General features: G+C 37.2%; 1 protein-coding gene across 1 annotated transcript in view; it reads right to left on the reverse strand.

Annotated features, from left to right (window-relative positions):
- Window positions 1-248: 248 nt before the first annotated feature.
- The window catches only part of TMPRSS15 (transmembrane protease, serine 15), a 59108-nt gene continuing 40220 nt past the window's right edge, over window positions 249-19136 (reverse strand). The window contains exons 20-28 of the mRNA XM_019473033.1: window positions 18673-18783; window positions 15872-16004; window positions 9735-9830; window positions 6191-6240; window positions 5572-5746; window positions 3479-3660; window positions 3128-3223; window positions 2064-2203; window positions 249-404 (exon numbers count right to left, since the gene is read on the reverse strand). Coding sequence (XP_019328578.1) covers window positions 249-404; window positions 2064-2203; window positions 3128-3223; window positions 3479-3660; window positions 5572-5746; window positions 6191-6240; window positions 9735-9830; window positions 15872-16004; window positions 18673-18783 — 1139 coding nt within the window. The remainder of the gene's footprint in view (window positions 405-2063; window positions 2204-3127; window positions 3224-3478; window positions 3661-5571; window positions 5747-6190; window positions 6241-9734; window positions 9831-15871; window positions 16005-18672; window positions 18784-19136) is intronic.

A 19136-nucleotide genomic window follows, 5' to 3' on the forward strand; every position in this document is an offset into this window, starting at 1 on the left:
CATGGTCTCATATAAAAGAAAAAGTAAAATGATGAAACTATTTATTGACAAAACCACAGAACCTATTTTGAAATATTACTCTCAATTGGTAATGGAGTTCTCATTAATATTTTCCTCCCCAAAATTTAAATATATTTTCAGTTTCTCTAGCTGTGAGCCTGGATGCCAGTATGGTTTACATCATTATACAATGGCTTACTTTCAAAGCTTACTTTTAAATTCTATTTCTGTCATTAAAAAATTTCAATCTAATAGATGATGTTTCTGATCCAGTCCACAAACATGGTGACTCGAACATACACTCCTGGTCGTTTGGGAAGTGCACACTCATAGCCAAATGATGTTACACCAACCAAAAACCACTTGTTACCATCCTCAAATGTCAGGGGGCCACCTGAATCTCCCTGCAATATGAAATTCGAAAGTTAAAAGTCAACAGTGTCAACTCTGAAGCAGAGCCTGTTTATGATATTTTGTTTGTGTTGATCCTTAATCATAGACACTGTATCCCTATATGTCTTGGGCACCAGAAGTGAGATCAATATGAATTGTTCCATGCGGAAAAATTCTTGAGATAATCCATTTCCTTTTTTTCTTTTTTTTTTTAAAGGATGTGATCTTAAGCTCTTATCAGTCTTTCAATACAGGACTGGGTTTCAAATGATTTTTTTTGCTTATTACTTCTACTTTCCCCTCATCTTTCAGAAAGCCTGGGTAAATGTGTAGGATTATTTTTTAGTTGAATCTATTCAGCAAAAATGCAGTTCTGTTTTCAGTCACCCCAGAGTTTCTGCAATTTCAAATTTAGGGAAAAAGATGGCAAGATGGCCGGAAGAGGAGGTGTCCTTTTCTCACACTTCCTTCTCAATAGTTTAGCAGATGTAGCATTGCAATAGAGTGTGGGAGACCAAATTTGATTCATCCCACAGCCTGCCTGACGGGTGAGTCAGCCACGAGTGTCTTGTTTTGATGAGAAAGAAAACAATTACTATTTTTCTTTGTCTATTGAGTTAGTTGAACCAGTATTATTTTTGTCTTCTCACGCCCTGTCAATGGAGCTTTATGGGAGAGTTCTGCAAGGACTCGGCCTCCATAACTCTAGGGCATCCGCAAAAGTTCAAAGGCTGTGACGGCAGCCTAAAGGCTGAAGCACTATTAGGACTCACTTGTTCGTCTTTGCTCATGGTTGAATGGTCATTGATCACAACACTGGTCACTTGTACTCTGTATCAGACTATGGTGCTACACTGCTTTTTTTCAGTATGGGGTTCAGAAGGCAAAAAGGAAAATGGAAAGTCACAGAGGCTGAAGGGGTGGCAAGTGAAATTAGACTTGCATACACTCCTCCTTCTAGACTAAACTAGCCAAAGTCACTGCACCTGATGAAGGCTTAGGTTGTGAGGGCAAGGCAAGAGTGATTACGTGAGAGTGCTCCTCATCAGACTTGAGAACCTGCCAGTCTCCATGCCATAGTCTCCATATTGCTGAAAGAAAAATTATGTGACAGCCAACTCTGACTACGTCCTCAAAGAGAAGCAGTATGTCATAAGCAGAGCTGGAATGGATAAAAACTAGATCCCCAAGAAGAAGTATATGAGATCAATGCAGAAAGGCAGCCTCTCCAAAATACTGTGGCATCCACTTACTCCAGAGTCTACAGATTCTGGGGAAAAGCATCATTGGTCTCTCTCTTTCCCTACATGAAGCATTTCTGAGACTTCAGTCTATTTGGTATTTATTTCTCTGTACTCTGCTTTTCCCTAAGCAAGTCCCTCTTTCCTTCATGGAATTACTCAGCAGTAATTATTCAAAGCTTAGTGCAGAAAATTTCCAGTCCTCATATTTATCTCCCTCCATAGTTGTTTATGTCAATATGATACAAAATAGGTTTTTATATTTTCAACTTGTATCCTGATAAAGTATTAAATGGGCAAAATACTGTGAGTAGAAATTACATTCATGGACAGTGATTGTCCTGGTTTTAATGATTGGAGCATCAGGGAGCATTTTATTCAGTAATTAGATGTGTATGCTAGCAGTGGAAATGAGTTGCTTGTACTTACCTGACAGGAATCTACTCCTCCTATGTCATATCCCGCACAGATCATATTCTCAGTAATACTATATTCTGGCATCTGTCGTTGGCATTTTTCATTTGAAAGGAGAGGGACCTCTGCTTCTTGCAATATATCTGAAGTGGGACCTGATGAAAATACAAAGTATGTTTACCTGCTGTAATAACTACGTACATCCCGCCTGGAACACCGATGGTTTTGTTCCTGTTCCAGCATGCTGGGCACGCTACGGTGCAGCAGGAAGCCCTGCCTCACCGCTGTATTGTTCAGGCTTATACCCCTCTAACACAGTCACTGATTAAACGGTGCTCATTAACTGAATCCTGTCTTTCATTTGTGTAAGGGGACTGAATTTGGTTATAATTAAATCAAGATTACTAAAATCAATGACTGTGAACTCACTGTGGGGAGATCTAAGGGATAATTAAGGGCTTTGGAGCTTGGATTGTCCAGTGTTTCCTCACTATTCATTGTGTAACTTCGACTGACTATTTCAAGTTTGTATAAAAAATTCTGTTACTAATTCCTACCCAAAATTTTAAAAGCAATTTTATTCTGAAAATGTAGAAGCAAATGCGTACAAGCAACTGTGGAAGTGAAATGGTATGTTTATTAGTTCACAAAGACTCCAAATCTGGAGCACGTGATATACAAACAGAACAGTCATTTCACACTACAGTCAGTATGCTTGACTTCTGGGGAAAATCATTTGCACATTGTCAGGAAGACTAATCCTCCTCCTCCCCCACCCAATATCTGGAAATAGAATGTACGTATTTCATACTAAGAAAAGCAGTCATCATAACTTCTAAGGGGATGCATAAGGTTTTTCATAATTTAATGATCTTACATATGTATATTTTTTCTAATAAATATGTTATAACTCTATTACTTTGCTTTAGAGGAGGAACAGTGGAGGGGGATAGTTCCCAAATTTTCATATGGAGGAGTACCTCTCTAAACTATTCGGCCTTAGCAACCCCTGTGGAATCAGGAGCGAGCTTTCCCTCATGGCTTCATGCCTGTCATAGTTTTCCAAGCAGATGACCCACCTTCGTTCATAATACTACCCCAGCCAGCAATGGAGCAGTTAATTCCCGGTAAAAACTGTTGATCTTTTTCCGGTAAGCAGATAGGTTGTATGCAATCTGTGAATGAGAAACAAGCAATCAATTTCAACCTCTTCCCTGTATTCAGGTTTTTATGAAGTCACATAAGAAAATGTTCATTAATTCAAACCCACTTTTTGGGCAAGGTGTCCAGGAAGTACTGGACTGACTCCAGAATGATTAGGTTGTAAAAAATGTACAGCCACCCCATCACCCGCATATGCTTAGCACATATAGCACTTAGAGTTTTGCATAATAGAGTAAATCTGTTTTATAGGAAAAATAACAACTCACCTGTGTATCGCACTTTGTATTGAAGGTGCACGACAGCAATATCACTATCTTTTGTACGCTTCATGTAATGAGGATTTATAACTATTTGATCGATGTTTCGAACTACTGTTGAAGGCTGTGTCGTATCTGATTGGTCATACAAGCCAAGAACTGCTTTCCATTGAGATGGTTTTAGTTGCCTCCTAGAAGTTGCAAGGAATATTCACAATTATGAATGATTAATGGAAGTTTTGAAAAATGTTAGGTAAAATGCGAATCTTTAACCTCATGGTAATTCATAGCATTTGCACATTTTGTCAAAATAAATAGAATGTAGCACATGTGCTTATAATTTTGTGATACTAATACTGTCTTAAGCATCCACACCGTATAAATATGTGGTTGATTTTGTATTTTAACCTTACAATGCATTATTTATAAAGAATTAATCACAGTAGTGCAGAGGAGGAAAATACATTAACTAAATTACTATGGCTTTTTAAAGACTGTGAAGAATACTGCTGACTGCCCACCAGGCAATTAATATCGGTCCCAGTTAGAAAATTATCATGGAATATCTAAAGAATAGTAGGTCTAAAGTGTCATTGGAAATGCTGCAGCTCATAGACTCAGAAAATTGGTCTTTAATTTTTTAATCTAAATAAAAAAGATATGCTAAGACAAAATATGACATAATCTGCATTTTTTGCTGAGCTACACATGCTGGTTTGAGGCTGTATTTAAGTTAGAGAACTCAATTATTTGCTATTTTTTAATCAACCAGTTTCAAAAATATGTTTTCAGCCTGATTGTTGTACTGAATTGGTTTCTGCTGATCTTACGGTTTGACATCAAGAGGTTATCTTGTTCTAAATTAGGAGTGTTTAAGTTAAATGTTCAGAATTAAGGTGTGAAATTGCAAGCTCCCACTTAGGAAAATTCCAGCAAAGTCAAGATGATGAAATGAGATTTAAGTGAAAATAGAAAGGTGATTTAAGTGAAAAGGAAATACCATGACAGGTGTGGATTTATTGTGTGAAAACTAAGAGGGCTTGATCCTTTTTATTTCAGTGTGTCTTTGTGTGGAATATAGCTCCTGTCGTGCAATGAGGCAGCATTGGCATAGTTGCCACTGCCTTACCCTACTGTAATGAAAGCTCTACTGTCACTTTGAAGATTAATGTTTCTTTTTTTGCCATTCCAATTTCTAGGTGTCTTCTACAGCACTTGTTTTTATTATAGATGTTATGGAAGCGAACCCTAGAAAGTATTTAAATATGCATCACTTCTTTGAATGGTACAAATAACATCATCTAGAGGATATCCAATATTGCCTAATCAATGCACATAAATCAAGATTCATTCCAGTGATGCACAGTAAATCTTGATCAATCTATGGTAATATACAGGAGGAACAGGCAACACTGAGTTTACCTTTATGAGGTATGATGTCATCCTTTATACCACTGGCAGAGATTCAACTAATTAATGGAGGCCCACATTAATTACGGGTTAAGTGCAAATGCTTAGTATTAATACCATCTATTTAAAGTGCAATTCTTCATTGTTCAGAAAATGCTGCTTAGTCTCCATGATTTTCTGCTTTAAAGTAAGGACTGAGGGTTTACCAGAAAGTAAAGGAGCCTTTCGCTGAGCCTACAAGTGATTCAAAACACAGTAATTAAACAGTGAGCTAGTTGTTAATTTTTTATATCAGTGTCACAAATTATTCATAATCTGATGCCTCCTTAGTGAACCTGCACATAAACCAAGTGTTTCATCATCATTAAAATCAAAAAGAAAAGACATGGCATGGATGCCATATGGCCATCTCAGCTCGTTGGAAGGATGCCCTGGAGTCAGTGGAGAGAAAGAGGCACTTGTGAATTTATATTAATTTCATTCTAAAGTAAACATCTAGAAACGCTCTAAAAAGTGCCACTCCCCAGTGATTTCAGTATGAGCCTTTGAAAGTGTGTTTTGCTCTATGCAGGACTGATCAATGGCTCAGGTCATACTTCAACCCAGCTTTACTGACAACTATCCACCACTTGGATACTTGCATGTTGTGGGAGTATCAGAATGTGTTGGCTTCTGAGTGCAATGAACATTACCCATATACACAGTGTGCTGCTGTCACCAGCCATTCATCACTGACAAGGGAAGCTCCACAAACAGGTCTGGAATTAAAATGGAGTGAAACTATCCAAGGCCAAGCCTCTCTTCTGGCATCACTTCCACCTACAATCCTTGTTCCATTGTTCTGAGTCACCAGGTGTTTTCCACAAGCTAAAAAAACCCAAACCAAACCAAAACAAAACAAATTGTAGATTTTTAGGGGGATATAGCATGTTTTATTAGACTAGCTAATATTCTTGGAAAAATAGGCTTTGTAGTGTCTGAACTGCTATTCAAAAATACTATTACTGTGGAAAAAATTTTGGTGTTTTATAGCTGAAATCAAGATGCAACTTTATAACTTGGATTTAGATGTGTTCTTTCCTCACAACTTCTGGATTTTTTTATATATGTGTTTTCAGTATAGACCCATCCCTAGTGTATACTTAACTCTGAAAACAAGTGAAGACCGTAAATTTTCCTGTGTTTATATCATTATGAGTATAGTTTTTATAGTCCATTCCCTAACCTTTCAATTCAAACTATAAACATTAGGCTTTATGGACTGAACAATTTGATTTCTGTGTGAAATATTCCCAGGGTATGTGTACTTACGTTTAATGTTACATTGCAGATGAACCACCAGGTTGTTCAAACAGTGTTCTCTAGAATGAAAGTGCAATTAAATCACAAGTATCTGCACACCAGGTAACACTAAATGACTGTCAAATATACATACATACACACATACATATATAAAAAATGTATATAAGCATATATATACTTATATATAAGTACATTAGTTTATCAGTATCAAACTGTTAAATACAATATTTTGTCCTACATTTTAATTATAAATATACAACATTGTATTATATATAATATTAAATGTACGTATTCCTCTTCAATGGACACTTCATTGGTGTATGGTATGGAAATAAAAGTAGTCTCCCCTTGTGTTTTAGGGAAATGAGTCATCTGTCTGTGACAGATTCTCAATAAAATTGTAACTGCGCATAGTATTTTTTCTACCTTTTGAGATGTTTTCAACACCTTACCACTAGAGATCAGTGTGACCAAAGAATTTGAGAGGTTAGTTTGATATCACTGTACCTTTTTACTAAGATTATAATGCACTGTAAAATATATAGCTGCATATACAGGGTTAGAAATTATTTAGCAGAGATATAAAGCCAGAGTCTGAAGGGCACAAGACCACAGATCAAAACTACTCAAGCGTTTCTGATACCCAGAGGTTTTACGATTATCTTCATAGCTTGTAATGAATCTGAACACTTGGGACAGTGTGTGTGCTAGCAATTTAAATCTGATACACACAGAAATGTATCAGAGGGAAAAAAAAATGTCTGCCAGTGGCTAGTTTACAGTATGCATTTCCACATCATTTTTAAATAGAAAAAGGGAAGGATACTTTAAATGTGATATGGTACTATGTATCCCTCCCTATGTTTGCTCTAAAATTTGGTATCTGTTGTGAGGGAAATAATGCATGACGTGACCCAGCATTTTCGGAATGGCACAGTGGTGCAAGAAGGGCAAGTGGGAATGTAACCACCTCCACCTCCCCAGTGAAATCTTCCCTACAGAGGGGGTAAGAATGAGATATGCTTCCAGCCCTGAATAGTCTCACATAGCCATTTTCCACTTCAACATAGATGCATAACTTTGAAGCTGTAATTCAAAAAGTGGAAACCAAATTCTGTAATTTTTATTCAAATCTGTATTGACTTCATAAGGGTATCCCTTGGTAGTAAGACAAACATTAAGGAGGACAACCAGAAATGCATAAACCCACAGGAAACCGATAGCATCTTCTGCATAAACTTCATAGCAACTAAATATTCTTGACCAAGTTCCCTCCATAGGCTTTAAAAGGGTGGTCAGTGGTACTGTATATTAGCTCCCTTATCTGGTCCTACGCTTTCTCCAAGGTAGATGCATAAACTAGCCAAACTAACATCCAACATGTCACATTTGTCCTTTTTTTTTTTACATTGAAGCAGGGAGTCGCATGTAACAAGGGTCTTTGTCCCACCACCAGTACCTACGGATTGCTTTAGTAGAAACTACTTCATGGACCTCTGCTTTTTCTTCTTTCTGAAGCTATCTCATAGTATGAAAACAACTTCCTTGCCTGCACTTCAATTCACCAGTCCTCAGCTGCCTCTGGGTCAGCACAGGAGAGTCCAAAAGGCAACAGAGGCATTGCATGTGCTGAATACCCATCCTATGTGCCTGTCTGAGTGTCGTCTATGAAGCAGCATGCCGGGCAGAAATCTGGAGTAGTTGGGACATCTGTGAGTATGATCTTCACTTAGGACTGGCAAAAGCAATTGTGCCTGTGGAATCTGGTCACATATATCTTCAAGGCAGGATTTTGCCCTGTTACAAAGCTATGCTGCCAAGAAATATGTTACCTAAGGGCATCAGAGAACAGTTTTGCTGTCTCTGCCACCACAGCTTTCAAGTCCTATTGTATGTGCCCTCCTTTGCTTCAATGGTAGTCACACTTGAATAAAGACCAAAGATGATGTGAGAAATACATTTTATAATTTGATTACCAGTTAATGAATTTGTTTTTTTTAATTATCAAATCTGTGTGATCTTTCTATCATTCATTATATATACGAAAAAAGTGTGCGAATCTGTAATGGTGTCACCCTGTAAAATGATTCCTATCAGCTGCCCAGATGAAACATGGTAGAAGATATCTATTTCTGCAACAGAAATACAACTAAGATGAATGAACTTATTCCATTTCCTCCTTCATTAATCACTTTTTAGTGTTTAATAGATACTAACAGAAGACATCTTTAAATCATTAATGCTGTTTAAGATCTCTTGTGGCAATGCTGGTTTGCATTGCTGGCAACGTGACAGTGCTGCATCCACTCAAGAAAAAAAGAAAAATAGCTTGCAATGATACTCCATTAGTTTAAGATACTTTCACCACCAATGAAAATGATAAATGTTTGGGATTAACAGAATATAATTAGAACATAAAATGTATCTTTTTAAATTTTTTTTTTAAACTGTAGATAAAATACAGCATAGCAAGTTAAGAATTCTCTCCTGCTTTGTTACTATGTGGTATGTTTATAAAGGAAACCTGAAAGAACATGGACTCTTGCCATCCTCAACATGGTTTCAGCATTTTAGCAATTAGACAGTAATTTTCTGCCTCAGTGCTTTTGGTAGGATTCCAGGAAAATGTGTATAATAAGCCCTCTTATAAGCAGAAAGCCAGTAATTGAAGTCATTATATATTTTTTTCTATTTGATGATGGCAAGCCTTTCTCCTTTTGGAGGAGTACTCTAAATCCCAGAATTTCCTGAGAATATAATCCTGGGCTAACGCTACATTTTTGTTTAATCTACAAGAAACTCTACCAGTTTGTAGGACCCTTCAGAATCACTTCAGCTGTTATTTAGACTGAGAGAGATTAGAATATAATCAAATGTATTCCGAGGATCATCTCATCTAATGATTCACTTCTAAATGTGGAGACAAATCCAGAAGTCATTTTTGAGTGGGACTTACTTGTCTAAATGTAGATACCTGTCTGTATCTATCTTTAGGACACTTAGTCCTAAATCTGTATCAATAAAGTCAATGGATTATGGAGTGCGACTCATCATATTTCAAGAGATGCCTTGATGGATTACAATTTGGAGTACTTATTTTTCTCTACTGATTACAGAGAGAACCTAGTGTGATAACTACTATATAACCATGGGTGAATGCCACTTCATTTTAAGTCTTCTACTATAGTCCATATTCATAATTTAGAGTTTTCTAGATAGTTTTGTGAAATAGCAGTATTTATTGTTTCCACAGTAAATGTATAAAGACTTCTCTTAAGATTGTACTGAATGTTAGCTAAAAAAGTAACAAGCATCTCTCTCCTTTTAAATTTACAATAGGTGGACAAGAATGGAAGGGGGAAGAGTGAGTTGCCCAATGTTACACAGGATTCAGCAACAGACAGAGAATAAAACCTAGATATGTTTATTGTCCAGACCTTATACAGAATCATGTTACCTCTCAGATAAACTTGAGCTAGAAATTAGTGTATAAATCATCACCACCATACTTTAAGTTATCCTTTGTATGAGGAAGAAACCTCACTCTACCCACCTTTTTGTAAATATTAGGCTGTGGTTAGCTGCTTTGGTGATGTTGACAAACGGGCCATCCTCAGTGAATAATACAGTTGATGACATATTTGCATCACTGGAAGGAAAAGACACACATGCATATTTTTAGATATTTATCCTGTTCCACCAGTGGAGGAATGTTTGGGAAATGATTATGCTGGTGGAATAAACTGCATCATTTTTTTTCCTGAAATAATGACTATCAGGAGATTTTCGAGGCTTGAAACTCACATGGATTAAAATGCGATTCACGTACTTTCACTCTCACATCTTATTCTAAGATTTCTAATGCTACAATAATATCGAAAGAGACAGAAATTAATTATTTTAATAGCAGTAAATTATCAACTTCTGCTTTTCTGTGCCACAATGAAGGGTTTGCAGTACCAATTCTTAAATATATGGAGCTAAAACTTAGTATGCAAAATGGAATAGTAGTAGCAGCTGAACCTTGGAATATCAGTTTTGCTTTTTTGAGGGGGGGTAATTACATTGATGCTATACTTCTGTGCCTAGAGAAGAAATGAAACTATATTTTATATCATGAAGAATCTAATGGAATAAATGCTACCTTCCTTAGAAGTTAAGTTTCACCCCGTAGATCTGTTGAAATCAAAATAACTGTTTATGGATTAAGTCAAGGGTGTCATGTTTGCTATTGAAGAGGATAGTTCCTCTGAAGTGGGGTGTACTCCTCGACTCACTTTTTTTGTAATGATGGCCTTTTGAACACCAAGAATTCTGTGTACTATTGGTGAGGTAAGTTGTTTTGGTGTTTACAACCCATATCCAGATTTACTGTATAGCCCATTCTGCATCATATACTTTCTGATACTGCATATGACCAGCTTGGAACATACACCCAAGAAACATATTTGCTTTCTCTTGAGGAAGCATGGGGAAAAAAGATAGCTGTGGTCAGACTACATAAATTTTTTGGGGGGCGACAGCCTACTCCCATCTGACCCTTTAGCCATACACGTATCTCAGGAGCAAGAAGAAAACCATTTGTGCAGGCTTAATATGCAGGGAGCACCTGTGTATCAAGGAAGTACCATCTCTTCTCTTCAAGTGCAGTAAATCTCATTGTCCTGGGAAGCATGAAGTCTAGAATTGGCCTGCAAATCTGCTGTGTATGGAGGGTAAGACTAGGCATAGGAGAAAGGAGGTGTTCAATAGCCCTGCTGTGCCACTGGGAGAGCTGTATGACCCACCCTACTGAAAAAGTCATTACTGCAGCATTTCTCAACCTGGAAATGACAAAGCCCGCTTAATTCTGTCTCTAGATATATGTACAGCCTAGTGTACAGACTTTTTTTAATATAAAACACTAGTATACTAATACGTACTTCAGAGATTCCCCCAGACCCCTGACTTGACCTTTTAGACGGTCCGGGAGAGTAGTAAAGTGCCAACCCAGGTAGGTAGAGTCAAATTCTACAATGAGGAAGTTCGCTGAGACTAGTCTGATCACTGAGCTACGATAAGTGCAAATGTGTGTAAAAGTCACTAAGTTGTTTCTTGAGAAAGTTAGTGAGCAGGAGCTTTCACCAATGTAAAAAATGAACATGCTCCCAGGAAAAGCTTAGCGTATGTACGTTTATGAATATTACTGGCTTACATTTTCCATGGCACATTATACCAGGAAACCTCAATTGAATGCATGTGTGTTTTACTAGATTACTGTAACAGACCCTGTAATAGGGCAAACACTATAAACCTTCCAAGTCAAAGCTTCCACCAACCTCATAATACTTGTGAAGCTCTCTCATCTCACCTCAGCACCTTTCTTGGTCCTTTTCAGCGAAGACTGAGCAAACTGTTTCCCACTCTTCTGCTTCTTTTTTTAATAAATGCTGAAATTTCTGGATTACAGTTTGGAACTTCTCTGAGCTTCTCTGTAACCACAGGGGCTTTATTAAGCTTCCCCAGCTTTTTGAAATAACATCTAAGCCTTTTTAAGCTCTCTCATCTCACCTCAGCACCTTTCTTGGTCCTTTTCAGCGAAGACTGAGCAAACTGTTTCCCACTCTTCTGCTTCTTTTTTTAATAAATGCTGAAATTTCTGGATTACAGTTTGGAACTTCTCTGAGCTTCTCTGTAACCACAGGGGCTTTATTAAGCTTCCCCAGCTTTTTGAAATAACATCTAAGCCTTTTTTTGAGAAAACCTTTGATAATTTCATTTGGTTTTTTAGTGCGCTGAAGGACACACAACTGGGAATCTCTAAGCTTTATGAGTGACCGCAAAAATCAATCTGCTACTCTTTTAATTAACTTAGTGGTAAATGATGAGGGTCAAGCATTTCTGTAAGTATAAGAAAGCATACACTTTTCCTGGAAATATTCAATTTAGTAACAAGAATATAGTTTGTTCTGCAGGTCCAGAAACGCAGTGTCACAGCTCTTTAATTTCTGTTAATGAAAATGATCTTTTAGAAATCTTGCAGGTTGTGACAAAAATGGCCTTTAAGAGGCTAACCTAGGTGTTAAGTAACCCTCATTCCATTCAATACGCTCGCTGGGCAAAACTTAGAGAAAACTTAGAGAATAGTCTTAGAAGTTTCTTACACACAGATGTAGAGACATATCTGTGCAGTAAATTCCTCAGATATTATTGGTCCTCATGTACCTAAATACTCTATGAATCACTATGATTTCAGTCTCTAACTCTGTCTCAGATGTGCTCAGTAACAATAAGCAGTAGCAAATGCTGGGAAATATTCAGATGATGTAGTACCATGCTGAAAAAAATATTCAGAATAAGGATAGAAGTGCAATTGTCTGATAGCTACAATTCTTTTCCCTGTTTAAAAAAACCCAGCACATTTCTTATTTGAAGAAAATAAGTTCACACATTCTGTAATTCATTGTTTAGTTCTCAGGCTGTGGGATGTTTGCAGTTTGCTTAATTTGTGTTTGAGACACAGGGCAGTGTTTCTGTTTCATCCGCTGATTTTCTGACAGTTAGGAAAACAAACAAGAATAGTAGCAAATTACAAATAGCGAACACTTTCTTTGGCATAAAAAAGCTTTGTTCGCCTGTGGATTCATATGAAGAGCTGCTGTTTTCTAAATGCTTGCGTGCACACAATTTTTTATATTAAAATCTGTAAATGATAAATAAAAGTAACCTCTCTATACTTTCTGGATTTGAAATGAAGCTTCTTAAGCAATGGGTTTAAGCCAAGCTTACTAGCAGTGTCTGATCCTAAGTGAAGCTGTGGATCTACAAATCCAAAAAAATCATTGAGACTCCTCCTGTGGCTTTCAGGTCAACGTGCACATTATTGCTTGGTGACAACTCACATGAAATTAAGTCTATCGCCAAATTATTAGGACTGTCCGGATTTTGGTCCTCAGTGCTGCAAACTCAGCCTGAACACACTGAGAACCAGGTTCTTTCTTACATCCAGCACATGACTCTCATTGGCTCTACCGCAGTATAAGATCATGCTATCTGTTTATTATCCTAATTTATCCATCTGAATAAAAACTTTTTGTGCATAAATTTTGGGGGTTCATTTCCACCCCTTTCAGGCCGTATGTTACATTCTCAGCACACTGGGTCTGACAGTCAAAGACAGGATTTTCTGAGGTGTCTCAAGGAGCTAGGCATGTAGCTGCTACTGACCATTCGTAAGTGGGGAGGATGAAAACCTAATTGACCTGGAAATCTCAAACAAGACATTGTATTCCAATGAACTCATTTCCTTCTCAAGAATTTTGTGAGTTCATGAAGAAAATAGACTGCAGGGTTGGGAGCAAGTCCTAAACTCTCAGTCCTTGTTGGACTTCTGGGTATGGCAAAATTGCAAGGTCTACCCCCATTCCTGGGTACAATTCAGTAAAGACCCAGCTGGCTCTGGTCCCAGAGAAACAAGCATGTTTCACACCAGACCAGTAGAATGGTGAAAAGCTCAATGTATGATTTTGTTGGTTCAAGGAAAAGCGATGCTAACAATACTCAGATTTTAACAGTGTTGTCAGATGCATACAGTTACAAGTGCAAGCTGAGCAGAAGATCTTGTTCAGGTTTCTCAAGAGCATCAATTTGTGCACCTTGCACTCCAGACTTATAAAGAATATTTCTAAATGATTTGCCTAAGCTATATTTTGTGGATGAACACATAGGCATGCCTCCAGATTTGCTTCCTCTTTGGCACGTATCACAAATGCAACAGTCACATATTGGAAAAATGGAGGCAAAAGGATTCACATGTGTGATTTATTAGAATCTGCGTGGAACATTGCACTTTCTAGCCCAGCTACATAAATAATTAGGATATGCTACAGGACTCCTATCATTTCAGTCCTTTTCATATATTAAACAGTAAATGAGACTAGCAAATGTATAAGCAATTAACAAAAGTAAATTGTCCTAGATGAACCTTAGCCTCTTTCTCTAATAAAGCATGATTCTAGGTAATTATTCTGCATAGGAGCATGAGCTATAGCCTACTCAAGACCTGTTATTACAAACATCCATTTAGTAACAAATATGGTGCCACTTATTAACAAATATGCTGCTACAGGGGGATTCATGGAAGGCAGAAATAGTGTGATGCCTACAGGAGTTCTATATATGTGTATATGTGAGAATTTTATCCTATTCTGTAGGATCAGTAACAGCAATAGCACCCAGGATATGAAAATGTCATGCAACTTAGGTTTAAAAATCCTTTTTCTTGACAATGGGAATATGTAATAAACTGAGAAATAGAATTAAAAAGAAGTAACTAGGAAACTTAATAGGAATTTTTTTAGCAAGTATATCTGACTAGTTTATAGAGACAAACTGAAATGTATTGCCACAGAATGTTATGGAGACAAAAACCTAAGTAATTTTTAAAAGGTTATAGAAAGTACCATGGAACACAAAGTTCACTGAAGCATATCAAATATAAAAATGTAAATTAAACCAATAGTCCACAAAATGCCTAGTGTCCAGAAGTTATAGAGGGAAAGGAGGTGAGGGAGGGAGAGAAAGAGTCAGAGAAAGAAGGCTACTGGCCACTGTAAAGGACAAGGTATTTGACTAGAAGAACATTTAGTCGTAGTTTGTATGTTCTTATATGCATGCGTAAATGAGATAACCACATACATAAATTACAATCAGGATTTGTGCATGCAGGTATCTGATATTTACGTAAATGCAGTACCTACCCAAAGGAAAAAAAGTAAAAAAACCCAAACCAGCACACATTCATCCAATGATTAAAAGTATTTTCAAATAACACTTTGATATTTTTCTAAGTCCTCCTAACTGTGATTTCTATAATTAATTTATCAGAAGGGCATTTGCAGGCATCCTACTTTGGTCAGAGACCAACATTATGAATTGCAAGCTTAGAATTTAATTTGATTATTGCTTGGATGAGTGACATTCCCTAAAAACCTCAGCACTGTAGGAAAGCTATTTATTATTCAGTGGATGGCAGTGAAGCTGCATACAGTGTAAGTAAGGCCAGAACTTAGGCCATATATTTTACCATATATTACTTCTGCACTCAACCCTCCCCACCTTTTCCCTGGAAATTCTGCTGAACAGTGACTGAAGCCAAATCTATTTTTTCAGTCATATACTTCCCTCCTCCCTCCCCCCTCTAAGTATACCTCAAGAGAAATAGTTTCCTCTCCCAACAGCTCAGGTCTAATGATAGGTATGAAATGTATTGGGAGCCCAATAGCAGAATACCCAAGTGATTATCTTGAATTTACTTGAAACGAACATTACTATGATAGCAGAACAGCCAAGGCTGCTGTTTGCTCCAGCTTTATCCTTGAGCCATCCTCATAAAAGTGAAGACGTAAATGATGACATAAAGTGATAAAAGACTAATACCACCACATCAGTCTCCCAATGTTCTCCAATATGTATCCTCATGCCTAATCTGCCATATTCAGAATCATCAATCCTGTAATGAATGCCATCAAAAAAGGGTTTGCAACACTTACAAATTTCTTGGCACACCAAGCACTTCACTTGCCGCAGAAAAATACATTTTCCCTTTTTTTGGATGGTAAAGACACCAGTAAAACGATGAGGAAAACACCAATATACAGACTCAACAAACCTGCAAACAAGTTACAAGGACAATGAATATTTTTCACTCACCCTAACCCCAGCCGCTGGCAAATACTGTCCGAAATCTGTTCATTCCAATCATCTGCACATGCCAGGTGCCACGTCTTCCCAATTCTGGCCTGTACCAGACCTTCGGTGCTTAAAGAACCATTAAGCAATCTCACTGTAGACCAAAATGGACAGAAGCATTTTAGATAGGTGGTAGACCACCCTCCCCCCCACCCTAAGCAAACAGAAATGTCATATAAACAGATTTATTATTGCCAGCAAAGAACAAAAAAACGTTAAAATACATTACAGTGGTAATAAACCCAGCATCTCCAGGATGTTGTGTTCCCACAGGAAGGTAATGTTATTGTTATCTCCTTCTATACTTCTGCCACAGGAGAGTTTCATACACTGTATTTTGCAAATGTCTCACAAATAGACAATAAACAGTACCTTTTCCATCAACTCTAACCGATGTTTTTTCTTAGCCAGCATTATGTAACTTCCAGATACTGTGTGAAGCTTTAGCTACCTGATGCTCAGTAACACTGATTGGAAATAAAGTTAAAACCAGAGCTGACAGAAAAATTGTATTTTCCAGTTCCAATTGCTATGAGAATTTTCACTGTTTTCATTGCAGCTTTAGTTTAAAAACACACACACAAATAATAAAAGCTCCCTGAAAACCAATCTTTCTATCAAAACTTTTCCCAAAACAAAATACTCAGAACAAAGATTCAAAAACTCATTAAGTATTTGGTGAAAAATCTTATGCTATTGGCATAGTGACTAAGGAAGTTGGACCATGAGGTTTAAGAAGGTCAATATATCCGATATATGTCTCAGGAGCTACATCTGCATTTCAGGCAGATGACAGTTATTGCCAGCATGAAGTAGGGAAAAACATACAATGCACTTGAAATTTACTGGTTGCCAAAATAATTTTTTAAAAAAAATCTTAGTTGTCCAGAAAACCTTTTTCCACCAAAATATTTCCACAAAAAAGTAAAGTGTACCCATTATAGTAAAAAAAAAAAAAGTTAGATTTTTAGGAATGTCTCTTTGACACCCAGAGTGCATGAATGAAAGAAGTAATATACAGTGATTAATTAATGGTAAACCTTAGTCATGAGAAATTTTTGAGCAGTCTTGAAAAGTCTCAGAATTGTTTGCAATGTGAGATTTCTCCACATTACTTTTGACACCTCTCCTCTCTTCTACTTGAACTATAATTCCTTTTCCTTTCTCCTCATCAGATCCATGTTCTCCAAATACATTGTTGGTAAGGACTAAGAGAGTCATTGAGCGCTCAACAACTGCTTAATTCAAATGTCATATATTTTAGAATTCTGCAAAGGAAAGGTATCCTATGCCTTTTCTTTGTAGTCCCTGGAAAGTTTCAGAAGTTGGAGTATTTGAAAATGACAGTTTGTCTAGTTCAAATTGCCACTTCTGATAAGAAATTTAAATTGGTTTCAGGAAAATGAGCAAGACTTTTGGACACTGAAAAGACTCAATGTGAGGATGTCTAATTGAATTTTCGTTTTATTTTAAGGCTTAGATTGATTTAGCCAATGTTTGGATTAAATGGGTTTTTTTAAACAATTTTCCTTAATGTGAGGTAATTTATTATGAAGTAATAGACAATCTAGGGCAAAATAAATCTTTGGGAAAATGTACATCATGTTAATGTAGGTGATGGTTACCTTATTCAGATCTTCTTTAGCAATGGCTGGAAAAAAACATTCAAGTCCTCTTTGCTTAAGAAGAAGCTGAAGTGAATCTTATTCTAGGCATTTTAAAGGAAGAATATGTTTGCAACAAAATAGCTAACTGCGCTAACGCAGAGTGAATCCATGCCTTCAGACATACATATATATGTATATATATTTATATATGCCATATATATGAATATATATATGCATACACATGCATGTAAAAGACGTTGACATCTATGAGAACTGTCAGCACACATCCAAGGATGTATCTGATCCCCAGCAGTCCTCTTTAAAACAAAGGAAGATGATGTTGTACTGAGCTTAAAAGCCTGCTTTTAACTCTTCCATTAGTGCTCCATAATAGATTGTCAGAACAGCACTTTGTCAGAAACAGCAATTTAATTTCTGTGCTAGGCCCAACATGATTTTCACATCAGTTTTACATTTAAATTATTGTTTAGAGAATGCTATTTCCACGTTATGTGAAATGAAGCCATATACTGTACACCTACATTTTGGAAAGAACCATTTTACCAGAGGACTAAGCAATAGCAGCTGTTGGTCTCCTTGTTGTAGGAACGTGCACATCCACTATGAGCAATGGATGCTGCTTTTGCAGCTGTGCCATCCCTTCACCCTGTGGCAATGCCTCCACAAGATGGAGTCCAGGCAGGCTGGAGCGTGCCACGTGCTGCAGTTTGGCTTCACACCCATAAGACTACCTGGGAACTTCCATCAAGAAGACTCTTATTCTCTACCCTACACTGCAGAATTTATACTGCTGTGAAACTCAAATTAATTACAGCAAAACTGATAGAATTTGGGAATACAAAATGGATACAGAAGGAAAGCAGGTGATGAGGTTTCATTTAATTTTTAGGCCATTATAAGCAGCCACAGTTTTAAGCACAGAAGAACTTCCTACCTTTTCCAGAGATCTTCACCAGCTTACATACACTATCTCAGAAAAGTGACTTTGTTTTTTTGGCCCTAACAAACTCAACGTGATACTGCTGTGTATGCAGCTGCAGTAGTTTACGCTAGCTGAGGTTATGTGGCTATTTTCCTAGGTAATTCCTACCAAATATGCATGCATTCCTTCTCTTTGTATGAAGGAAACCTTACTGCACTTTGCTTCATCAGAGCCATCTTCACACTGAGGTAGGTTGTCACAAAGGTTATGCAATGGTATACAATCCCCACTACCACACTGATGCTCGTCGATTGCACAAGCTCCTGAAGGAAAACAGGAAAGGAGAATTAATCCGTAATTACGAGGAAAGTTGATGTTCACTGGAGATCATACAGTTCACCTGAAAGAAAAATTGAGTGGATAGTACACAGAAACTTGATTTCCTTTTTCCTTTCCTATCCATCTATTTTTCAAAATAAAGATTATTTTCAGATAAATAGAATCATAGAATCATAAAATAGTTTGGGTTGGAAGGGACCTTTAAAGGTCATCTAGTCCAACCCCCCTGCAATAAGCAGGGACATCTTCAACTAGATCAGGTTGCTCAGAGCCCCGTCCAGCCTGACCCTGAATGTTTCCAGGGATGGGGCATCCACCACCTCTCTGGGCAACCTGT

The sequence above is a fragment of the Aptenodytes forsteri genome, unplaced genomic scaffold (genome assembly GCF_000699145.1).
Source record: "Aptenodytes forsteri isolate BGI_AS27 unplaced genomic scaffold, ASM69914v1 Scaffold2, whole genome shotgun sequence".
Classification (NCBI taxonomy): Eukaryota; Metazoa; Chordata; class Aves; order Sphenisciformes; family Spheniscidae; genus Aptenodytes; species Aptenodytes forsteri.